This window comes from Hyperolius riggenbachi, chromosome 10, assembly GCF_040937935.1.
Source record: "Hyperolius riggenbachi isolate aHypRig1 chromosome 10, aHypRig1.pri, whole genome shotgun sequence".
NCBI classification, from domain to species: Eukaryota; Metazoa; Chordata; class Amphibia; order Anura; family Hyperoliidae; genus Hyperolius; species Hyperolius riggenbachi.
The window spans coordinates 24,916,738-24,932,230 of NC_090655.1; the positions used below are offsets into that span (position 1 = coordinate 24,916,738).

Sequence of the window (15,493 nt, forward strand, 5' to 3'; positions counted from 1 at the left end):
ATTGGGTGGCAGGTACATACTTAGTTACTAGTTAACCCTTTCAAGGGTAAAGAGCTGCTACCTGTTAAAGGAAACATCTGAGACTAAAGTTTTCATTTAAGCCACCAGGTGATTGAGTCCCCAAACACTCCATCCAGTAGGCCTCACGTCTAAGGAGCATGTTTCTGTGGGACTTGCCCTCCTGGAAGGATACAACTTCCAATATCTGCCATCTTAGTATATCAGAAGTTTGAGCACTTGATAAAGGGCCTATGGCCGAAACGTCGTGCTGTTTTGTCATACTGTACATATTTCTGCAATAATGGAATAAATACCAGTGATTTATATCACATCCGTTTGTGGGTCGAGTCCTGGATGGGAATGTTTTATGATTGTGGACTTTGAAATAGAGAGGAGTGATGGACCCCTCATCCCAGTAGGACTCCCCGAGTTCTGCATGGTAATATCCTGAGGCTGGTGAACTATCCTGCATTGTTGATTAACTGTTAACCTCCCACACTTTCCAAAAAAATACCCAAATAAATTTTTTTATAAAAAAAAATTACAATAATAATAATAATAAAAAAAATAGTCTGAACTTTTTTTTAATACGCAGGTCAATAGGGTATATAACTATTATTTTTTTTATATTATAAGCTTGTAAATACTGATGGACGCAAAACTGAAAAAATGCACCTTTATTTCCAAATAAAATAATGGGGGCATACATTGTGATAGGGACATCATTTAAATGGTGTAATAACCAGGACAAATAAAATACATGGGTTTTAATTATGGATCCCCTGAGCATGGAGGTCCGCTTCCTGAGCAAAACCAACCCATATGGTCCATAAGATTGGGGAGTACTTTGTATAGAGGAGGAAACCAAGCCTCCCTCCCTTCACAGATCACTCTTGGTCAAGGGTGTAGATAAGGAGTTCATCCCATCCTCCAGTGGCCAGGATGAGGTAGGGCTGTGCCGGTAGGAACCAGGGGTGACTTATGGTAGAACCTAAACCCCCCTTAAATAGATTCCCAAAAGTCTGCCTCCAACCCAGATGAAAATAAGTATAGTGTACTCCATTCCCATTTTCACAAAGGATTATACTAAAGCTGACAAAGAGGAGGACAGGACTAGTGCTAGCTAGTTCAACACTACCTTATAATCCTTACAGCACCCCCAATTGTTTTTTTTTCTTAGATAGATTAGGTGATCTGATTCTGAGACCATGGAATTGTGAATTTTATCAAGACAGTTGCAAAAAGAACTGGTACAATGGTGCTGTAATATGTACAAACAGAGGCGCCAAGCAGAGTAAAACAATGTTCTAAAAATGATAAAAAGAGGGAAGTCGAGGTGGACTTACCTACCTCTGGTAGTGGACATATACTCAAATGCAGAGTAAAAATATATACAATTTATTCACAGCTCCATAAAATCGCAACGCGTTTCGCGGTCAACAGTCCCGCTTCATCAGGCAGTACAGGAGCATATAAGACTGGTTCAGGTTCATAAAGCGTGAGAGCGCCTCTTTCTGACACGCTTTATGGACCTGAACCAGTTTTATATGCTCCTGTACTGCCTGATGAAGCAGGACTGTTGACCGCGAAACGCGTTGCGATTTTATGGAGCTGTGAATAAATTGTATATTTTTTACTCTGCATTGGAGTATATGTCCACTACCAGAGGGAGGCAAGTCCACCTCGACTTACCTCTTTTTATCATTTTTAGAACATTGTTTTACTCTGCTTGGCGCCTCTGTTCGTACATATTACAGCATGATGGTTGGAGGGGTTCATTCCCCATTTTCCTATCTACAGAGAGCGACTTTTATAGCTGAGTGGGGTCAGGTACTAATGCTCCCCACCTGCCTGTCAAGTGGTTGCCTGATGGTAACCCACCTTTGTGAGTATAAGAACCTTTGACATTATTTTATATATTGAGCTTACCAGACAATATTGCACTATTGGGCTCTCTGTGTCCTCTGTTTTGTTTTTACAAATGGAACAATGGTGCAGGTTTCATCTGTCACAAATCTAGGATTGTGATTGGGTGATCGGGGCGAATGCAACATTCCTGCTCTAGATTTTTAAACTTGACAAGTAGAAACGGTCAGTTTGTACTGTAGAAAGATCCCTTCATTTTTTTTTTGTTTTGTTTCCATTTCAATGTTTTATTGGTCTTTGTACTCTAGTCTGTTTAGGTCATTACTGTAACTTGGCTGGGGGATCTGGCTCTTACTCTCAGTAAGATCTTTTATAGTGTATGGGGCCTGATTTATGATGGCTACAAAGAGCTGAAATACATCATAGTAAAGCAAAAAACAAAAAATGCCATTCACAATATTTAGGAAAAACAAGTGGCTGTACGTGATCACACTATGGGGCGTCCAACATTCATACCATCTTCCCCATGGTAGCCCAGTGAGCAGGAGACCCCTCAGCCAGGAAGTGTGGCCACCAGGACTTCCTCCACCCCACCCAGAGCAGGATCATCCACCGGTGTCAAGGGGCCCACCTGCCACCTTCTCTGACCTCTCTCCACTTCAGCTTACCAAAAAGACCACAAGCGGGGCCCTAAATCTACTACCCTGCCTGGGACCCCATTTATCTCTGCCTTCACCACCCACCTACAGCGCTGGTCCTGGAAGACACTCTCTGTATTCTTGTAATGGAAAGGGAATCAGTAAAATTTCCCCCCACTTCCCGAGACAGGTAATTTGGGCAACCACTCGGCACCCACGCCGCGCCAGATTTGGCCGTTGCTGTAGGTCGTAAATTTAGTGCCATTCACTGAGTAATTAGGGAGTCAGCAATACCTGGACCCTGCACTACAGAAAGGAAGAAAGTAGGTAATCGTTAGTGGAGTCAAGTGGTGTGACGAAACAGGTAGGGAGGAGCCTGACGTGGAAGCACGTGGCAGGGAGGCGGAGCAGTGCACGTAGCAGTGATGAGCCCGGGAGACCAGGCTGGGCGGCGCCTGCTCTAAACACTCCACAAGCTTATTTTGCCTGCCGGGCATGTGAGTGGATTTTTAAAATAAAGCTCTATTTTTTATCAACTATATGTCGCAATGAATGTGTTTTTGCTTGCAACTGAGGTCATATAAAAGATAATCTGATGAATATTTTCACTAATTGCAATCATATAAACAACTATTAACGACTTCACCTCTAATGGTTTTCCCCCTTAAAGGACAACTGTAGGGAGGCTGCCATGTTTTTTTTTTTTTCCTTTTGTGCAATACCAGTTGCCTGGCTGTCCTGCTGATCCTCTGTCTCTAATATTTTAGCCAGAGACCTTGAAAAAGCATGCAGCAGATCAGGTGTTTCTGGCATTAATGTCGGAACTGACAGATTAGCTGCATGCTTGTTTCTGGTGTTATGCAGACACTATTGCATCCAAATAAATCAGCAGGGCTGCCAGGCAACTGATATTGGTTAAGGGGGAATAAATATGGCAACCTCTATAAATCTTTAAAAACCAGGGCAATTTTCACATTTCAGTCCTGCGTCCATTCATTTCGGAAATTCCTCTCGCTACTTATCACACCTAAATGATCTATACATTGGGGGGGGGGGGGCATTGCCACAAATTAGGCTTTCTTCAAATAGTACTCTTTGCTAAGAATTATTTTAATTTTATATGCTTAAAGGGTACAGGCAGGAATGACAATAATGAGAAACAAAAAGCATTATTTCTCAGTTTTCAGCCGTTAGTTTTAAAATAAAACATGCTACTGTAATTAAAACCTACACATGGTGTGGCTGGATGGTGCAATGGTTAAGGGCTCTGCCTCTGACACAGGAGACCTGGATTCGAATCTCGGCTCTGCCTGTTCAGTAGGCCAGCACCTATTCAGTAGGAGACCTTGGGCAAGTCTCCCTAACACTGCTACTGCCTATAGAGCACATCCTAGTGGCTGCAGCTCTAGCGCTCTGAGTCCGCCAGAAGAAAAGCGCGATTTAAATGTTATTTGTCTTGTCTTGTCACATTTTATTTGCCCATTTGTCCCAATTACTACACCGTTTAAATTATGTCCCTAGTACAACGTATAATGGCAACAATTTTTTACTTGGAAATAAAGTGTATATTTTCCATTTTGGCATTTTGTTTCTCTCATTGTCTCTATCAACAGTTACAAGCCCTTATTTGCAAAAATTACAGTAATACACCCTCATGACATACATATTTAAAAAGTTTCCTAAGGTGACAATTTATGTATTGTCTTTTAAATTTCGTCACTTAAGTTTTTTTGGTTTTTTTTGACAATTGTGTTATATGGGGGTAGGGAGGAAGCAGAATGGGTTAATGGGTAGGTTAAAGGGATAGGAAATTTATATTTTATTCTTTTTTTATTGTAATATACTTTTTGGCCACTAAATGTACCCACTCCAGCACCATCTGCATTCCAGCCAGCAGGAAATAACAGTTACTGTCATTTACAATGCAATGATCACTGTTGCTCATTGCAACAGTGATCATTGTCACTTTAGACACTTAGATTGGCTATGGGAACGTATGTGCCCATTCCCCAATTTGTGCACTACTGTAGGATGCCACGTGCGTGGATAAACAGTAAGGGACAAGTATCTACAACCCTAGGAGCTTAAGTGCAGTTTTCAGGGATGTAGATACCTGTTCCAGGGGAGGGTGAAATGTTAAGCTGTTTATTTTTCAAGATGACATGGAACTGGTTGTAATGCCCTTATATGACCAACTGGTGTAATATGTGTAAGGTTATTGTGGCAATAAAGTTGTTTTCTAAGAAAAATTGAGTATAAGATAGAATCTGGGTAGGTGGTGGAGAAAAGACCTTTTACACTCAAATAAAGAACTAGCCTGTGTCTCTCAACACTGCATAATGCTCCTACAAACTGCAATCACTGCAGGAGCCACCGTGTTTGGGATAGTGGTGAAGATTGGATATTCGTTTATAAGGAGGATGGTAGGAGGCGAGGGGAGCCCATGTAATGACCCACAGGCATGGTTAGACTACTGTAACAGTAGTCTACCCCAATCGGTGAGTCTGATTCCGTGTGGGGTGATTTTTCTTCCCTTGGTGGAGGACCTACTTCTTTCTGATGTTGAAGCCCTGACTGGAACATATTTTGTGCTGAAATCTAAGGGCTGCTCATTTGACACTAGAAGCACATCCATCTAAATTTCCGTTTGGATGCAATTGTCTAGATTGCGGATGGCTTCAAGTAGGGGGGTTTTAGGGTTAGTCGTCAGGATTGGGGGTTTTAGGGTTAGTCGTCAGGATTGGGGGTTTTAGGGTTAGTCGTCAGGATTGGGGGTTTTAGGGTTAGGCGTCAGGAAGGGGGGGGGTTTAGGGTTATGTGTTAGGAAGAAGGGGGTTAAGGGTTAGGCATCAGGAAGGGGGGGTGTTAGGGTTAGGCATCAAGAATGTGGGTTTTAGGGTTAAGCGTATGGATTGGGGATTTTTAGGGTTAGGTGTCAGAAAGGGGAGGTTTGGGTTAGGCACCACCAGGGATGTTAGGGTTAAGGAAGGGTTCTGTGTGAAAGTAGGGTTAGGTTAAACTGTATGGGGGTTTTAGTGTTAGGCATTAGGAAGGGGGGTTTAGGGTTAGGCTTAAGGAAGGGAGGGTCCTGTGTGAACGTAGGGTTAGGTTATGCTGTAGGGGCTTTTTAGGGTTAGCCGTCAGGAATGGGGGCTTTAAGGTTAGGTGTCAGGAAGGGGGGTTTTAGGGTTATACGAAGAATATTTAATGATTTAAAAACATATCAGTAGATATTAACGATAATTTTATTAACAAAAATGGCGCCCATTTTTCCTCGCGCCCCGATTTCAGGCATGCCCTCCGGCCAGTGTGTCGCTCTTCTCATTGTCTTATCTGTGAAGGCAGAGTGTGTAGCTCAGTCAGTCATCTGTGCCTCTCCCAGAGAGCTACCGCCTTCCCCTCACTCTACACTCTGGCAGTCTTACCTCCAAACATCTGTCTGTGTGGTGTGCTCTCTATTCAGGATTCGGCCAGCCCAGTGCACACAGCCCAGCTGCTACTCACTCCACACACTGCTCTGCAAAATATTCTGCTCACACTTCTACGACCAGCCTGAACTATTCAGTGTCTTGGGGCTAAAAGTTAAGTCTGTCCCTCCAAGAAAGAGAAAGCCTGACAAGAGACAAACTTTACACTGGGGATTCCTCTGAGAAGATGCACACCTCTGTCACAGGAGGCAAACAGCTCTCCTTTCACCAAGACTTCACCCTCCTGAGAAGAGACCTACCTGAGCCTTGCGCTGTGTGAGGGACCTCTGGGTGGAAGGTTGCAGTAGTCCCTCTGGGTAAGTCCTAACAGGGGAGCCTCAGTCTCTTTTGCTAGAGCTGGTTTTTCTCTAGTTACGTGTTATATACATACCTGTCACTCACTTTTCTGCAGAGGGTCTGAAATTTAATATCCTGAAATTTCAACGCACTGGACTCCTAGACAGAGCGAGCCTCCTTCTGTCCCTGGCTTTGAAGTCCTGTCCCTGGAAAATCTTTACCTACGGAATTCCAAATTTATTTTTTTAGAAGTCATTTTTTTATTTATACAAGATTCGTTATTTCTGGGTCTTTCTAGTGTGTTTTTCTTGAAACACGTCGGATTTAACGTGGAGCGGAACTCTGGGTTGATTATTTACAGCTGGAGAACTGGGGAGTATTTCGGAGAACATTTGTGGTCCAGCAAATCTGGATTTTATTTATTAAAATATGTACTGCTATTGGGTGGCAGAAAGTTTACAACTCTTGGCTGGGTCATATCAGAATACCTTGGCTAAAGCTGAAATGTTATCGTTTGCGCTTTCTATTCAGTTGCAGTTATAGGCAACGCTCAGTGTAGTTTGTCTTCTTAAAGAGACCCTGTACTGAAAAAAACGTCCTCTGGGGGGTACTCACCTCGGGAGGGGGACCCAATGAGGCTTCCCCCTCCCCTGTAGCTGCAGGCAATCCAGCACTGGCTCCCCTGAAGTGTCCCGGAATCCTCCCTCGACAAGCGCTGATTTATTTACCTTTCCTGGCTCCAGCGCAGGCACAGTATCGGCTCTCCGCTAAGAGATAGACGAAAATAGCCGATCTCCGTCGGGTCCGCTCCACTGCGCAGGTGCAGGAGACTTGCGCCTGCGCAGTACAGCGGCCCGACGGAGATCGGCTATTTCCGCCTATCTCTGAGTGGAGAGCCGATACTGCGCCTGCGCTGGAGCCAGGAAAGGTAAATATTTACATCCCCGCTGTTCAGGGAGTTTTAGCTCAGCCGCCGTGGGACCGAGGAGGACGGGGGAAGCCTCAATAGGATCCGGAGGCTTCTTCCTACCGAGGTGAGTACCCCCCAGGGAAGGTTTTCTTTCTTACAGGTTTTCTTTAAAACAGAAGGTATTTGCAATAATTCAGCAATAAGTGAGTGACTGTGGTCTCCCACAATGCATCACTACTGAATATGCAAATGATCTCTTTATCCCCCTGAAGCCAGGCTTACATCCAGGACCACTGGTGTATAGCAAGCCTATAGCTTATACATTTTACTAAGCCCCATCAACCCAACATGTAGACAGCCTGTTTCAGACCTTTGGTCCTCCTCAGTACATGGCAGGGATTGATATGGCTGTATGGGATAGGGGCTTGGACCAGTACAACAGAGTAACCAAGCAGCTCGGGGTGACCCAAACCACCTGGAAAGTATAGGGGGATAAAATAGACTGAAAAGCCCTTCAACTAAAAAGCAATGTTCAGTGTAATTTGCCTTCTTAAAACAGAAGGTATTTGCAATAATTCAGCTTTAAGTGAGCGACTGTGGTCTCCCACAATGCATTACTACTGAATATGCAAATTTTCTCTTTATGCCCTGGAAAGCCAGGCTCACATTCAGGACCGCTGGTGTATAGCATGCCTATAGCTTATACATTTTACAGAGCGACATCAACCCCACATGCAGACAGCCTGTTTCGTACTGTTGGTCCTCATCAGTGCAATGCAGGAATTGTTGGCTCAATAAGCAGATTTTTCACAGCGCCATCTTGTGCCCGTTTAGCATATGCATGCAGTTTATGCATGAAAGCTGTTGGATATTTTAACAGCAGTCACTTGTAGCGCAAACAGCAAGATCTTATCCCTAATACATCTAGGGCCGCCCGTATTTATACATACATACGTATTTATGCAACAGCTAAATCTTTAGCTTTTCAGAAATATTCTGATATGACCCAGACAAGGGATGAACACTTTTGGCACCCAATAGTAGACAATTAAAAAATATCCAGCGCAGGTTTACTAGATCACTTATAACCTCCTCTGTCTTCCATCCAGAAACCCAGCCTGGTATGGTGACTGCACTTGCTAAGTCCTAAAAGGGCTGCTCAGCACCAGATAGTGTAGCCTCCTTTATTTGCCCCATGGTGTTGCTTGCCTGAGAGTATCCAGGTCCCGCCTACCAGCATTCCCTCAGCTGCAAACTAGACTTCATTAAGCTCCTCCTCTCACTATGCCCTGCCCCACCTCTGAGGGAATTCCTGGGGGAGTGTGTGGGGGGAGTGGAGGTGCTCTCAGCTCCACCCATGTCTTGTGTCCCAGCTCCACTCATGTCTTGTGTCCCAGCTCCACCCATGTCTTGTGTCCCAGCTCCACCCATGTCTTGTGTCCCAGCTCCACCCATGCCTTGTGTCCCAGCTCCACCCATGCCTTGTGTCCCAGCTCCACCCATGCCTTGAGTCCCAGCTCCACCCATGCCTTGTGTCCCAGCTCCACCCATGCCTTGTGTCCCAGCTCCAACCATGTCTTGTGTCCCAGCTCCAACCATGCCTTGTTCTCAGCTCCATCCATGTCTTGTGTTATCAGCTCCGCCCATGTCTTGTGTCCCAGCTCCACCCATGCCTTGTGTTCTTAGCTCCACCCATGCCTTGTGTTCTTAGCTCCACCCATGTCTTGTGTTCTCAGCTCCACCCATGTCTTGTGTTTTCAGCTCCACCCATGTCTTGTGTCCCAGCCCCACCCATGTCTTGTGTCCCAGCTCCCCCCATGTCCTGTGTCCCAGCTCCACCCATGCCTTGTGTCCCAGCTCCACCCATGCCTTGTGTCCCAGCTCCACCCATGCCTTGTGTTCTCAGCTCCGCCCATGCCTTGTGTTCTCAGCTCCGCCCATGTCTTGTGTTCTCAGCTCCACCCATGTCTTGTGTTCTCAGCTCCACCCATGTCTTGTGTTCTCAGCTCCACCCATGTCTTGTGTTCTCAGCTCCACCCATGTCTTGTGTTTTCAGCTCCACCCATGTCTTCTGTCCCAGCTCCACCCATGCCTTGTGTCCCAGCTCCACCCATGTCTTCTGTCCCAGCTCCACCCATGTCTTCTGTCCCAGCTCCACCCATGTCTTCTGTCCCAGCTCCACCCATCATTTGTGTTCACTGTTCCACCCATGTCTTGTTTTCACTGCTCCTCCCATTGCTTGTGTTCACTGCTCCACCCATGCTTGTATGCACAGATCCACCTATCAATTTTATTCACAGCTCCACCCATTTGCTGCAGCTATTGTAGAGTTTTCCCTTTTTTTCTGTTATGGAGAATTCAGCTTGGTATTTGTGTGAGGGATACATTACCTTCATCAGGCACACAAGGCCAGGATGTCATTCAGCTAGGACTGTAATGTATTCCAATTTAGATTGATCGAGTGGATTCATACGTAAGTTTAGATCAAATGTTTTCGAATGAGCCTGGGATTCAGGGCTGGTGCTTCCATTGGGCAGCTGCCTAGGGCTCCATGCTTCTTAGGGCCTCAAAGTCAGAAACTGCAGTGGTAAAACCAATACCCAATACTCTGGCTGCGCCAAGGTGCTAATAGCAGGGGTACAGAGCTGAAAAATAGTGCAGACACACAAAAACAGAGAATTCAAGAAGACTTTTCACTCCATGAAAAAAAATAAGCAGGTGAAATCTGACAGAACCGACAGGTTTTGGATAAGCCCATCTCCTCATGGGGGATTCTCAGGTTTTTCTTTGTTTTCAAAAGCATTTCCTGAACAGCAGTTTAACTGCCAAAATAGTGAGATACCAGCCAGCCTCCCTACTCGCTTGCACACAATTTTGGCAGTTAGCCTTAGCAACTGCCATTTAGGAAATGCTTTTGAAAACAAAGAAAGCCCTGAGAATCCTCCAACACCTGTCAGTTCTGATATATTTTAAAGAGGAACCCCAGTGAAAATAATGTAATAAAAAAAGTGCTTCATTTTTTCAATAATTATGTATTGCCCATTGTAAAAGCTTTCCTCTCCCTGATTTACATTCTGACATTTATTCACATGGTGACATTTTTACTGCTGGCAGGTGATGTCACTGGAAGTAGCTGCTGCTTGCTTTTTTGGTAGTTGGAAAACAGCTGTAAACAGCTATTTCCCACAATGCAATGAGGTTCACAGACAGGAAACTGCCAGGGCCATGGTCCTGACAGTTTCCTGTGGAAGGGGTTTCACCACAATATCAGCCATACAGAGCCCCCTGATGATCCATTTGTGAAAACGAATAGATTTCTCATGTAAAAGGGGCAATCAGCTACTGAGTGGGATGAAGTTCAATTCTTGGTCAGGGGTTCTCTTTGAATGCTTACTTTTTTCACTGGAGTGGTTCTTAAAGTTAAAGAACACAGTTTAAAGGTGTCAGAAGTACCTGAAAGGGTGCAGCACAGGGCCCACGGTGACTGGAATTCTATACTAGAGAATGACGATTGTGCGCTTTGAGAAGTATTATGCAACATTTCCTCCATTTATTTTCTGAACTTCATATGACATCTACCTCCTCCTCCTCCTCTACAGCTGGAGATTTATTTTTGCTACGAGACCCTCCAGGCGTCCCAGAGATGGCACACGCACGTGACTTCATCTTATGGATCTCAGGGTTTCTGATCGTCCACGGGTCCCTCGCCAGGCCCCCCGATGAGCAGGACTATTACCACCAGGAAATTGTGGCCAGGGAGCATTACTACTCCTACCCGGACCCTGAGGAGATACAGACACCCCTGGAGCATGGGGGAGAGGAGCAGTGGACCCCCGAGCCCTACGTGGAGATCATACATGAGAGCCAAGACACGAGAGAGGAGAGCTACCCGTTACCCAAGAAAGACATCAGCAAACCTAAGAAGATTAACAAGAAGGAGGAGAAAGTCCTTCTACAGAAGCCAGGCAAGTTTTATGTGTTTAAACTGTCAGTGGCTGTAAGGAGATAGCAGTAAAGTTTGACAGATTTAAAACTTTTTTTTTTTAAAGTGCTTGTGTTGCTAATGGCAACCAATCAGCTGTGTTGTTTGTTTTCTTCACCTGCACTAAACAAGTGATAGTTAAACTGTGCTTGGTAGCTACCCAGGTTTTCTACCTCCCATCCTCCTTAATGACCCCCTAGTGCTGTGACAAATGACAAATTGATAGGCTGTGTACAGAAGTACTGTTTCTCAATACAAGTCTATAAGGGTAAGGGATATACACATTATTACCAGGCCAGACACCCCTTAATTCCTTCCTATAAATGCGTAGAGAGAGGTGTAGAAAAAGATACTGTTTGTGTGAAGCCTGGGTCTTTATAGGTTGAAATACTGTCCTGGGAATCCAGAAGAGTTGTAACAATCAATTCAGATCAAATCAAAAGAATTGCAGTTTAACTAGCTCATGAACAGTACCTGGCCAAACCTAATGGAGTATGCCACCTTTGGAATATCAAGGGAAATGCAATGCAGATTTTTCTCAGAGCAGCCAATCAGGCATCATGTGTTAAAGGATACCTGAGGTGACATGTGACATAATGAGATAGACATGTGTATGTACAGTGCCTAGCACACAAATAACTATGCTGTGTTCCTTTTTTTCTTTCTCTGCCTGAAATAGTTGAATATCAGGTATGTAAGTGGCTGACTCAGTCCGGACTCAGACAGGAAGTAACTACAGTGTGACCCTAATTGATAAGAAATTCCAACAATAAAACACTTTCCTAGCAGAAAATGGCTTCTGAAAGCAGGAAAGAGATTAAAAGGGTCAGTAGTTCATAGATTTTAGCTCTGGTATACTTCAATGAATGTGTCATTGAGCATAAACAATAAAACACCTAAAACTTAAAAAGTAGATTTAAACATAAAATAAAACTGTGGAATATCTTAAAAAGTCATTTTTAGGAGAATGAGGATAGATACAATTGTTTATTTCATTCGTTTATTTTCACCTCGGGTGTCCTTTAACTGAAACAGGTTTTGATTGGTTGCTAAGGTCAACTGTTCCACTTTTGCTCCAGCTTTCTTTAAAGTGTATAAAGTAGAGATGTAGAGGGTGTCGGCACTACCACGAGAGGTTCCCTGTCGGTGGCCACCACCACCATGGCCCGTTCAGTGGCGTAGCTAAAGAGCTGTGGGCCCCGATGCAAGTTTTACATTGGGGCCCCCCAAGCACTCTATACATAGCAATTGATACAGAGCACCAAAACCTGCCAATGGCAACTACAGCGTCAGAGGTGCAAGAAGGGGGTGGGGAACCGTTTGTTAATGATTACCACAATTCAACGTATCTATAGAAGTGATTATGAGCACAGGACCAATAGAAAGCTAATACTGCAGTTGAGGGAGGGCCTTTCAAGGTCCCTCTGGCCCAAGAGCCCCAATGCGGTCACAACCTTTGCACCCTCTATTGCTATGCCCCCTTGTTAGCGTGCTCAGGACCAGGTGCGGACCTATCATGCAGCTACCTGAATCCCATAATTCAGGCTGCAAAATCTAGGGGGCGGCGTTTGGACAAACAGTTTTGGCCGCCTGGCACCTGCCTCCTCTCCATTCTCCCGCCTTCCTGCCACACACACTACCTCCATGCATCTTCGAATCCCTGTCCTCATTCGGCCGGTGGTACCTGCCTTGACCAATCATGGTCTTGCAGGTGGGACCACGACACTTTCATTGGACAAATCACTGCTCTCGATCAGTAACAGTGACATCTGATTGGTCACTGCTACTGGTCACGTGTGTGTGTGTGTGTGTGTGTGTGTGTCAGAGGTGCCTGGCTCTTCTACTGACCACATATGCTATTGCTCCGTTGTTGATGAAGCGGGATCAAACCTGCGAAATGCGTTGCAGTGTCCCCCGAAGCATGTAAATACACTTGTTGACAAACATATTGGCAATTTTTGTGTCTGCCTGGAAGGAGGAAAGTCCACCACTGCCTCCTCACGTTTTAAACTTTTCAGATACTTTTACCCATTTGGCGCCTATGTATCCATACTACGCTATATCAAGTCCACCCCTGGTGGAGGGGTGTGTCCCCCCCCCCCCACCCTTTTTTTCCTCATCTATGGAGAGCGACTTCTCAATCCTGAGAGGGGTCAGGTCTAATCTCCCCACCTGCCTATGCAGTGGTTGCCTTGGAGGTAACCCTGCTTTGTGAGTATAGCTTATTACTTTATCATACTTCATTTCAACTACCAGTACATACTATCCTATCTTTGTCTCTTGGTGTCCCTACTCTATCTTCCAAACTTTGTTTCAGGCAGCAGAAAGTCTAGAATAGGCTCAGGCCCAGTATCGTAGTTTACACATGAAGGAAGGAAGACAAAGGTCCAGCACTACTATGGTTTTTATTGTACAGAAGCCTTCCTACAGCTCATAAAATTGCTTGTGACCATGACGAGTGCACAGACCTGGTGGGTGGTGTAGTGGTGGGTGCAGGGCCACTGCTTGCCTGATGGCTGTTTCGCCTGTTCTTCAGAAAAATCCACAACACCCACCTGGTTTGTGGTGGTTTGAATTATCACCATTAGAATCATTGACAGACAATTTGGGACATCCACAAGGTTTAATTTTTGCGAATCCAATCGCATTTATCTGATTGCTTAAGTCATGGGTGTCAAACCCAATCACATAAGGGGCCAAAATCTAAAACATAGTCTACGACAGCCAATTTATTCATTAAGATTTAACATTTATTGAACAGTCTCCAACTAAGTGGTGTAACTATAGTGACCAAGGGGGCCGGCTGCTCCCCCTTCTGCAGAGTAGCGAGTGGAGCAGTGTAATAGTTACCTAGTTACAGCTTCGAGTCTCCGATGATATTTCTGACAGCCACATGCTCTATGCTTCATGCCTCTGGCACCTGAGATCGGGCGAAGGAGGTATGGAAGCACAGAGTGTGCGACTGCCAGGAGGAACAGAAGAGACAATACATCACTGGAGCAGGTAAATATTACACTGCGGCAGACCTGGAAGCAACACCAGGCAGAAACAGGAAGTGAAGAGAGTGCCTGGCTAACCTATACTAGGGGCAACTGTACCTGGCTAACCTATACTGTGGGCAACTGTACCTGGCTAAGCTATACTGGGGGCAACTGTACCTGGCCAACCTATACTTGGGGCAACTGTACCTGGCCAACCTATACTGTGGGCAACTGTACCTGGCTAACCTATACTGGGGGCAACTGTACCTGGCCAACCTATACTTGGGGCAACTGTACCTGGCCAACCTATACTGTGGGCAACTGTACCTGGCTAACCTATACTGGGGGCAACTGTACCTGGCCAACCTATACTGTGGGCAACTGTACCTGGCTAACCTATACTGGGGGCAACTGTACCTGGCCAAACTATACTTGGGGCAACTGTACCTGGCCAACCTATACTGTGGGCAACTGTACCTGGCTAACCTATACTGGGGGCAACTGTACCTGGCCAACCTATACTTGGGGCAACTGTATCTGGCTAACCTATACTGTGGGCAGCTGTACCTGGCTAACCAATACTTGGGGCAACTGTACCTGGCCAACCTATACTGGGGGCAACTGTACCTGGCTAACCTATACTGGGGGCAACTGTACCTGGCTAACCTATACTGGGGGCAACTGTACCTGGCCAAACTATACTTGGGGCAACTGTACCTGGCCAACCTATACTGGGGCAACTGTACCTGGCTAACCTATACTAGGGGCAACTGTACCTGGCTAACCTATACTGTGGGCAACTGTACCTGGCTAACCTATACTGGGGGCAACTGTACCTGGCCAAACTATACTTGGGGCAACTGTACTTGGCCAACCTATACTGGGGGCAACTGTACCTGGCTAACCTATACTGGGGGCAACTGTACCTGGCTAACCTATACTGGGGGCAACTGTACCTGGCCAACCTATACTTGGGGCAAGTGCACCTGGCCAACCTATACTGGGGGCAACTGTACCTGGCCAACCTATACTGCGGGCAACTGTACCTGACCAACCTATACTGTGGGCAACTGTACCTGGCTAACCTATACTGTGGGCAACAGTACCTGGCTAACCTATACTTGGGGCAACTGTATCTGGCTAAACTATACTGTGGGCAACTGTACCTGGCTAACCTATACTTGGGGCAACTGTACCTGGCCAACCTATACTGGGGGCAACTGTACCTGGCTAACCTATACTGGGGGCAACTGTACCTGGCTAACCTATACTGGGGGCAACTGTACCTGGCTAACCTATACTGGGGGCAACTGTACCTGGCCAAACTATACTGGGGGCAACTGTACCTGGCC

General features: G+C 45.6%; 1 protein-coding gene across 1 annotated transcript in view; it reads left to right on the forward strand.

Annotated features, from left to right (window-relative positions):
- The first annotated feature begins 5,979 nt into the window (after nt 1–5,979).
- Nucleotides 5,980–15,493, forward strand: part of CPXM2 (carboxypeptidase X, M14 family member 2) — a 177,757-nt gene continuing 168,243 nt past the window's right edge. The window contains exons 1-2 of the mRNA XM_068255048.1: nt 5,980–6,288; nt 10,778–11,143. Of these exons, the coding sequence (XP_068111149.1) occupies nt 10,822–11,143 (322 nt within the window). The 5' untranslated portion in view covers nt 5,980–6,288; nt 10,778–10,821. The remainder of the gene's footprint in view (nt 6,289–10,777; nt 11,144–15,493) is intronic.